Source organism: Podarcis melisellensis, assembly GCF_964234715.1.
Source record: "Podarcis melisellensis genome assembly, chromosome: 3".
NCBI lineage: Eukaryota > Metazoa > Chordata > Lepidosauria > Squamata > Lacertidae > Podarcis > Podarcis melisellensis.
This window is the reverse complement of record NC_138530.1, coordinates 72,139,879-72,150,100: the sequence shown is the minus strand read 5'-3', so window position 1 is coordinate 72,150,100 and position 10,222 is coordinate 72,139,879. Positions and strand designations below refer to the sequence as shown.

Here is a 10,222-nt window from a genome sequence, read left to right as displayed (position 1 = left end):
TACTTACCTTTGTATAGTCTATTAAGTTTCCTTTAACTTGAGCCTGAAACAACACAAGGATAAAAGTTAAAATCTGTTTTATTGTCTAAGGTATTATAATTCTAAGACTGCATGCTTCAAAATTTGTGTCATTGTCTATAGAATTATAGATTATAATTCTGAGACTGCAGATTTCAAACTAAACAATGGAAAACAAACATATTTCATCTAAAATAAGACACACAGATGGGCTATCGAAGGCAGTTGCAGAGAGAATGCCAAGCGCACCAGTGAACTGGTTCAATCAACTGTTATTCTAGTTCAGCCTTTCTCAACCAGGTACTCTTCAGTTTTTTTAGACCATTTTGGCCATTGGCTATGCTTTCTGGGGCTGAGGGAACTTATAGTCCACGACGTCTGGAGGGCACCAGGCTGGGGCTTCTCTGTGATGACTGTGTGGAAAGATTATAGGGAACTAAGTCTGCAGTCATAACCCTGCTTAGTTGGGAGTAAGCTGCACTGAATTCAATAAAGCATACACTGACCAAAGAACGTATTCATTAGAATAGATATGGATTTGTATCAAGATAGCAGCTTGAGAAGGGATAACAATCACAACATCAGAGAGCATATCAAAGCTAGTAGGCCTAAAATTAGTCCATCCAGCTGTGTTTTGAGTTGTAATCATATATGCATGAGCAGTTCCTTCCCTCTGCCTTCTCTTTGCTCTGTGCTTAGAAGTAATTAGTTGTTGAAAAACTAAAACTGTTATTTTATTTGTTTTAGTGACAGATAATGCTTGCATGTTTTAATAAAATCCCTACAGAATACAAAGCAGAGCAGTGTCAGGCTCAGCGGTGTCTAATACTACGAATTTTGATAATCTTGTTCCCTTAAGTGTCATAGTATTTTTATTGTAATCTTCATTTCTTGGTACCAACACTTTATTTTTATTGAATTTAAGTTGTAAATACACAGAAGCAGAATAATATTTTCATTTTATGCATGTTGGTTTGGTACCCATATGTTGGACGAATACACAGACACTTATGCCACATTCACTTGTATCACTGAATGGCAAAATCTGATGTTATACTAAAAACACAGTTTAGTGTGACAGGAACAAGAAAAACGTATGTGTTCCCCACCTCTCCTAGGCATGGCTGTGTAAAAGTTTGAAAGCTTTTGCTTCCCACTGTGCTTAACAATGATTTGACATTTTGTCTGAACTAACAAACTATGATTAATGCTAACTATGGTTTGGGACTCATTCCAAACAAACCATAGTTTAACACTAAGAAGTTTGTTGGTCTGGGCAAAGCAACAACTTGTGGTTAAACAAAAACAGAAGCTAAAGCTTTTGAACTTCTTGTGGCTCCAGCAGAAGAAAAGAGAGATTCACATGAGCTAGAGACTCATTCCTCTTGTGCTAAGCAAATGATGACTAAATAAGACTAAATATATGAACAGTGCTATTTGCCTACCTCTTCAACCTGCTTAATCCAGGCTTCTCTTCCAATGAGATCTTGATGCAAGACTACAGGAGCAGAATTTAAACTGAAGGCCACAGAATCATTAGAACTTTCATTCAAAAATGGCTGAATGTCGACATTTAGCTGTAAGAAGGGGGATCAAAATAGTTTGTAAAATAAAAGTAGTTCTTCACAGCTAATCCACTTCATCAGTGACTGACATCCCACGTGTGTGCAGAGTCTTATATATATTTTGTATGCTTGGCCATACAAAAATCCTTCAACCAACACACACTATTAAGGATTTATCAGGCTATTCCTGCCCCGTTGGTTCAAATTCAATTAATATTACCAGAGTCTCCAACTACAGTACAGTTTTTTAAGCATATTGGAAGATTCTGTGTCTGTGCATGTGCATACAAATGCCCTGTACTGTGGGAACTCTGTCAAAGCATGCCAAACCACCACAAGTGTGTGCCAAATTCAGCACTTTACTTTCCCAATAGGAGCTAACAGAAATTATTTGATAATAAGGGAGAAAGAAGTACAACTGCAGATACCAGAGTTAGGGGTTTAAGACTGCTCCCTGACTCTGGTAACCCAACCATTAAGAATGCGGCCTGCTCCTATGTGCACAACCCTACCCTGAGTTGTTTCTTGGTCATGCTTGTGACCTAGCTTTTTACAATGCATTGTTATGAAAGGAAAAATGATACACTACTGGTGCAAAACTCGGACATGCTTAAATCCCAGTGAAATCAACAGAACATGCATTCAATAGTAGAATTAGCTCTTCAGGGTTCTTTCAGTGTGCACCATTAAAATCAGTTCAGCTGGCTGGCACACACAAGAAATTGGGACTTCTGTGTGATGGCCCCAGAACTGTGAAACTTCCTGTTGACTTGTTCCTTGCCCCACCTGTACAGGTGCTTAGGCAAGCGTGGAATACTTTCCTCTTCAGTGCTACCTTTAACTGAGGCTGTAATTAGTTTGGGTGTTATGCAGCAATTTCTTAATTATTCTGAGCCCCTTCTTCTCCCCTGCATGCTGTTCTCCTTACCATCCCCCTCCCTAGCCAATTTCAGGAGGTAGGGAATGCAGGCACAGAATTGGGGGGGAAGCCCTATACATGGATGTCCACTGATAGGGGCTGGTTAAGTGAATAGCTTTTATGCCTACAATTTACGTGTGTGTGTGTGTGTGTGTGTGTGTGTATATCAGCAGCAGCAACCAAAACCTGCACCTGCTGACTACAAAGCTACGACAGAAAGAAAAGATACATATGGTTCTTGTTCATTATATCAGCTTTTCAGCTACTGCAGTAAAAGGAAGGGCATACCTTATGACTCATAGACATGTGCTTTCCATACTTAAATGCCATATTCTGGATCCTTGCATCATGTTTTGCCAATTCCATTGCAGCTTGGCAGCTTTTTGCCAGCAAGGCACTATGGGATAGGAAAACTTGCTCCTTCCACGTTGATATCCCAATGTCATTTGTGAGACCATTTCCCTAGAAATGCAAGAAAGAGTGAGTAGAATATGCTCCAAATCGAGGTATTATTAAACACAACAGTGAAACCATCTACTCTACATGAGACCTTCATATGGCAGGTGAAGCAGTACATTCTGCAGTCATCTTCCATCTTAAGAAGTTGATGGAAATTATAGAAACCAAAAGATTTGAACAACTTTTAGCTTTTATATTATCTTTGCACATGCTATTGGTGCCCATTATTAACTGAATATATTTTCTTTCGCAACTGATTCCATTTAACCCACAAACCAAATGTGATTTCTTTATATATCTGTATATTTGAATTATAAAGTCACTGTATTTTAACCACCAGCAACTAATTACCAACCTGCTAATCTAAGTTTATGTAATGAAATGAACATTTTACCCAACAGCAACATAAAAATTAAAAGCAAAAGATTTGCAAAAGTGACTCTGGAACTATGACTGTGAAAAAGCAGCCGTGGAGGCAGGGAGTTAGAGGAGAAGTGGTGCGTGGAGGAAGGATTAAGCAACTCTCTTCTCAGTGACTCTCCTCTTGCAATCCTTTGTTTTCCAGAGGAGAAGGAATTGCTGGAGCTTCAAGACACAGAAATTAGACTGCCTTAATTTCATTGGCCCACCAGCTTCTTAAAAAAACAAGTCTCTAGCCCTGCTAGAATGGGATGCAGGTGGTGCTGTGGGTTAAACCACAGAGCCTAGGACTTGCCAATCAGAAGGTTGGTGGTTCGAATTCCCGTGACGGGGTGAGCTCCCGTTGCTCGGTCCCTGCTCCTGCCAACCTAGCAGTTCAAAAGCATGTCAAAGTGCAAGTAGAAAAATAGGTACCACTCCGGCGGGAAGGTAAACGGCGTTTCTGTGCACTGCTCTTGTTCGCCAGAAGCGGCTTAGTCATGCTAGCCACATGAACCAGAATCTGTACGTTGGCTCCCTCAGCCAATAAAGCGAGATGAGCGCCACAACCCCAGAGTCGGTCACGACTGGACCTAATGGTCAGGGGTCCCTTTATCTTTACCTTTTAGGCCTGCTAGAAAGTAAGTTATGGGGCAAAATGTGCAGATACATTCAAAGCAACTGCTGTGTAATGAGAGTAGTGTTGCTACCTTGTCTATTTTCCAGGTACTAAGGAATGCTCCTGACAGGAACAGCACTAGTGTGTGCATGCCCATGTGGGGGTGGCGGGTAGGAGAAAGAGATCTCCATAATCAGGACCAGCAAATCAAAGCTGTCTTCCCAGCACAGCATAAACATAAATTTGTCAGGGGTGGTTTTCTTTCTAATTTTGCATTATGCCATGCTCCCCATGGCAGCCACCCCCATCCATTTTGTGAACCAAAGAATTCTCCTTTTTTTGTGGAGGGAGGAACTTTATGTAAGATAGCACCATAGTCCTTTTGTGACTTGTCTTCCTTGTCTCTTAGCCACCTTGAAGAGGATAAGAAATTTAAGGCTGTATGGATAAACAGCTACAAGGTTACTAAAACCTAGGATAAACGGCTACAAGGTTACTAAAACCTAGGATGCATTTTGTCATTGCCTTGAGGTTGAACCAGAAGGTGGATTTAAACAATCCAAACAAAAAAAGAGATTGTAGAAAAAGACCTATGTCATCTAAACAATCCTGTTCCTGTCAATTTCTTCAATTAAATTACTTAGAAACAAGTAAGAACTAAATCTGCATGACACCATAATTTTCTAGCAAGGTATTATCTGTCATGAAATTGGTAACAAATGAAATAAAATCCCTCCATTCAGCTCTAATCTTCCTCCCTTGTGGCTATTGCCAAGGAGTGCTGGGTTGCAAGGGAGGAGATAATATGAGACTGATGGGAAAAGTAGTACAATTCTGCAAAGCCAACTTACTGAACATTGTATCAAAATTCATTGCTTTCAAATACACCATTAACTTGCATGAAGGAGGAGGGGGAGGAGGGGGGGAGAGAGAAGGAGGCAAGAGAAACCACATGTTTATAGCTATATATGTGATGACAAAATCAAGATGAAAACTTCAGCTATGTCTCATCTGACAGTTGTGTTTACTAAAACAACATTTGTTTTGCAAATTTCCTGGATTTCCAGAATGACAAGGAGAGATAAGAAAAGGCACCCAAACAACAAGTCCAGTTATTTGGCCACTGTCATTCTATTCAAAATAAGCTCCAAAGATGAAATGTTGAAGAACTGGTGACTGCATTTGGGACCAAACCTCCTCAGATTAAAAGAAGAAGAAGAAAAAACTAAAAGCATGATGGACAATTAACATGATAGCCAGCTCAGAAATGTGATTTAGTATTATTCCACTTAAATTCCACTAAATCCCAGCCCTCATTAATGCAGAGATAAGAAGCATAAAATTAGTATATATATTAAAAAAAATCTACAAAGGAACCTGACAGGGATGGGTTGAAGGGAGCTCACTGGTTCTCAAGCGAGGTACACATTTATTTTCAATTTCTACATTTATATCTATGCTATGACTTATTTGGGCAACCTAAGCAAGGCCAGCAGACTAAATATGAGCAATCTGCAGTTTTATTGAAAGGCTGTGGATTCCAAAATACAAAAAACAATGGGTGCAAATCTACCAAGCACAGCTTCGTTCAGAACATATCATTTCAATGGGGCTCCTGCCTAAGTAGCCCCTCTCTCTAGTGGAATGTATATTTTCACATGATGCCACATTTGGTCAAACACCTGCACCAGTGCATCAGTCTGGAATGCCAGCACAAGGGCAATACTAGCACAGCAGTTGGGACGCTCTATCCTGAGCATCCTTTGCTAACAAAGACAATTTTAAGATTGTGCCACAAGTTTATATGACTTGATTTTTCAAATGATAAGTAGCAATGATAATACACAACACAAATCATTCATTTTTACATAAAATACCTAAAATGTTCATGTTGCTTTGTGTTTCATCTTAATTATTTTGGTGAGGTTTGTGAAATTAAAAACTAGCAACAGATTTGGGAACCGCAGTTATAACAACGTCTGTATGCTTTAGTTTCTAAAACAGCCTACTGGAGTAGAAGGCCATTCATCCCAAATGCCATTGCTGGGTATGGAACACTCACACACCTCAGCCTGGGGAGGCAATGATAAGGTTCTGTCAACAGAGACCTGTGCATGCACACACATACAAGAGCTTGAAGCCACTTTCTCTCAGTGAAATCTTACACCAGTGTTTGTTGCAAGAGAGATTTAGACAGGTGGGGCAAACAACTTGAGAGAAGATGCTGATCTATGCGATCAGCACCCTTCCTCTTTGCAAAGTGATAGCTGGTTGTAAAAGACCAATGTGATTAGTCAGTCTGAATGATTGCTTAATTCATGCATGTACACACCCAGCTGTGGGACTGCACATGAGGAAGCGGCGTGAGTGGAATAATTTATAATGGATGGTGCTACTTTCCAGTGCTGGCCTATGCCAAACCTACTCATAATCTGCAGAGACCTCTTACAGAGTACTATATGGATCCTAAGCATATTACTGTATTTAGAAATAAATTCCATTGGAAATTCTTTCTACAAAATGCATTTAGAAATGGAGAGCATGGTTGACTTTCCCCGGAATCCATGTTAAGTATATTGCGGCAACTCTGACATTTCAGAGTTACATTATCAAACCACATACCTATTGGAAAGGAAAGGAAAGGAAAAAGGAAAGGAGAAAGGAAAGGAGAAAGGAAAGGAGAAAGGAAAGGAGAAAGGAAAGGAGAAAGGAAAGGAAAAAGGAAAGGAAAGGAAAGGAAAGGAAAGGAAAGGAAAGGAAAGGAAAGGAAAGGAAAGGAAAAAGGAAAGGAAAAAGGAAAGGAGAGGAAAGGAAAGAGGAAAGGAAAGAGGAAAGGAAAGAGGAAAGGAGAGGAAAGAGGAAAGGAAAGAGGAAAGGAAAGAGGAAAGAGGAAAGGAAAGGAAAGGGGAAAGGAAAGGGGAAAGGAAAGAGGAAAGGAAAGAGGAAAGGAAAGGAAAGAGGAAAGGAAAGGAAAAAGGAAAGGAAAAAGGAAAGGAAAGGAAAGGAAAGAGGAAAGGAAAAAGGAAAGGAAAAAGGAAAGGAAAAAGGAAAGGAAAGGAAAGGAGAAAGAAAGAAAGAAAGAAAGAAAGATATCCCAACTGGGGTGGGGAACTCACGGGGTACATTTTTGGCCTCAAACAGAGATGTATAGGATATCTGAAAGCATTCAACTGGGAAGGGAAGAAAAAAGCTGCCCTTTGAAAGCACTGCCTTTTCCCAGGACTTTTCCCTTTTATAAAAGGCTTGCTTACACACACACACACACACACACACACACACACACGAGCCACAGGCGCATGGGGTCTGTTGAAAACCGTTTGCAAGCAGCAAAAGTGTTTCCACACCTCTCTGCACTTGCTTTGAAGACCCAGCAATTGGAACTTCAATGTGTGATGTCAATTGATTGACAGGTGGATGGCCTCACCCACTTGTCAAATTTGCCAGGAAGTGGAGAGATAAGCATCTGGCCCAATGGCCAGATAAGGTTCCCCTCCCCTTGTTTAGAACCTGGGAGCAGGGAAGGGTGGAGTGGCTCCTCCTGCCTCTATTTCTCAACTTCTATTTAACTCCTTTACTTGGTTTTGTGATGTGTTACTGCTGCTAAGCCTACTTAAAATGAATCTAGGTATGCTGCTAAGATCACTTGGATATCCCTGATTAAAACCCACAGCTTACTCATGATCCTTAATCATGGCTTGCAATACTTGCCAACAATTCACAACAGTTAGTTACTGTCAGCTGGAGATAACTTTAAATATTTACGTATCCCAGTTCCATAATCCCAACCCAACTATCTTAATTTATCCCAGTGAAATGCAACTACTGGGACTCATATGCAAATATATTATTCTCTTCAAGGCTACAGAGAAAAAGGTACAATTCTTCAAGGACTTCAAAATGATAAGCATGGACTGCTATATTCCTACATTTTAATTCTGATAAACTGCAGTGTGTTGCATGTACCACTTGGCACTATAAACATCAGTTAAATCTAAATCAGAACAATGCACAGACTTAAAAAATTGCCATTTGGATCACTCACTGTTTCAGCTATAAGTGAGATGATTCAACAATCTTTATTTTCCCATCTGGGTAGGAAAGAAGCCAATAAAATTATGAGTCTTCAGCAGCAACAACAGTTACCCTGCAAGCATCTTGCATGTGATTGATGTCTCACTTAGCAGATGTCTTACTGCTTGTTGAACATGACAGGACATATTTTATTGGTCTATTAATACATGCCTTTGATGTTTGTGATGAAAAGGGGCTAGAGTAAATGGGTCCATAAAACACACCCCGGAGTGCCTTAATCCTTTTATTTTACTCAAATTCCAGAGAAAACCATTTTTAAATTAAAAGAGGGACCTGTCCGTCCATTGCAGAATGCACCTTAAAGAGCAGAATAAACCCAAGGGAGGGAGGTAAATGAAATGAGAGTAAATTGTTTCCTTGCTACGATGTTATTTAGGGATGTACTTCAGTTCAGATGTGCCATCCCTTAAGGATCACATGTTCATTGCTTCTTGAACTCCGTCATTAGAAGCACTCCATCACCCCATTGTCCTCCTCCTTTGTCTTTCTTGCAAGGGGATTGGAGCATAACTGAAACTATCGTCTTATTGGGCCTCTGAAGAATCCGAAACCAGGTGAAAAAGCAGCCAGGGCTATTTGGGAGCATGGCCACTATGACAAAGAAACACTGATGACTAAAAAGAAATAGGGACATCCTGAAGCCACACCTGATGCAGCTGTTTCCAGGCAGGGCTAGCCTTGCATTTCAAAAGTCTTCCAGTAGCCATGAGCTGGCCAGTAATTCCATGCAGGCAAGTGGGCAGGTGGAGGTCTCTCCATCCCTTCCATAGCTGTCTACTTGGTTTCCATGCTAGCCGTGGAGGAAGAAAAGTCCCTTCCTCTGTGACCAGCATAAAAATGAAGCAAGCTGGCAGAGGAAGGATGGATTGCTCACTCTCTCCTCTGCCAGTCTGCTTGATAGATAGTTTTTCTTTTTTAGTAGTGTGTTAACATGCTAGCGGTCTGCATTTCCATGCTGGCTGCAGAATTGGGGGCAGGAGCCTTCATTTGCAGTCAGCATAGACACAGAAGCTACTAGGCTCTTAGCAGGCTAGTCATACATTTTGCAGGCTAGTGACTTCTGTGAGCTTATCTACAAGCCTTGACTTTATATTTTTTTCAGGCTGTAAGTGGGAGAATTGAATTTCGCAGTTCTCCCCACAAAATACATATAACATGTCAGAGAAAATTCAACGGGAGATAACATACTATTACATTTGGAAAAGATTTCAAATACTTGATTCACCTACCTACTACCTGAAATGGTACAACCCAGTAACTGAAATATCATGAGGAGTTTCTAATTTAATTCAGTTTGTTCTGTCAGACTCACACACCACCTTTTTTAAAGTGGGAGGGAAAGAGTGATTTATGCACACACTCTGAGTTTTGTAATTATAGGAACTTACGTTTTCCAAGTTTGAATTTTCATAATATATTCCTTGTATTAATTCACCAATGGCACTTGACATGATCTCTACCACCTGAAAGGGAAAAAAGAAATAATTGTTTTAAGTGGGTTGATTAATTACAGATATGCTAGAGTGCACCAAACTGAAAGAGCAAAGGAAACATTAATAAAAGAGAATCTCTAAGTTGGAGCCTTGTGCTTAGCATTTCCTCTTCCCACTACATTTCAAGTTAATGTAAACAAAAGCAAAATAATATATATTTTAAAGTATAAATTAAATAAGCTGCCAGTTATGTACACATTGCAAGATCCTCTGGAAATTGTTACAAACTCAAAAATTTATACCCACTGCAAAAAAGTCAAAGAGTCCATAAGCAGTTATTTATTATTCATTTTCATGCATTGGAAACATACTGTAGTTGTATTAAGTGTCTGCCCTGAGGGTCAACAGCAACACATGTATTGAAACTTTCACCAACATGCAGCTGTTCATATGATATTTAGAAAACTATTATCTTTAGGGTTCTCAGTTGTTCACATTAAAAAGCTGAATCAAATCCAAAATTTAAAAACCAGCCATAGTCTCACTGGAACTACTGGAACTCCCTTAACTGGAACAATATACCAGAATTTACTGTAATATATTCAATGCAGGCGTATCAAGTAGGCACACCTTAAGGCTATCCTGCCTGCTCACAGGTTTACTCTCTTCGGTGATTAATTTCCTATGTATATAGAGCTGTATCAGATTCCCCATCTCC

General features: G+C 39.9%; 1 protein-coding gene across 1 annotated transcript in view; it reads right to left on the bottom strand.

Moving 5' to 3' along the window:
* PDSS2 (decaprenyl diphosphate synthase subunit 2) overlaps positions 1–10,222 on the bottom strand; it is a 70,998-nt gene that overhangs the window by 7,183 nt on the left and 53,593 nt on the right. The window contains exons 4-7 of the mRNA XM_081904667.1: positions 9,460–9,534; positions 2,791–2,964; positions 1,464–1,595; positions 8–43 (exon numbers count right to left, since the gene is read on the bottom strand). Of these exons, the coding sequence (XP_081760793.1) occupies positions 8–43; positions 1,464–1,595; positions 2,791–2,964; positions 9,460–9,534 (417 nt within the window). The remainder of the gene's footprint in view (positions 1–7; positions 44–1,463; positions 1,596–2,790; positions 2,965–9,459; positions 9,535–10,222) is intronic.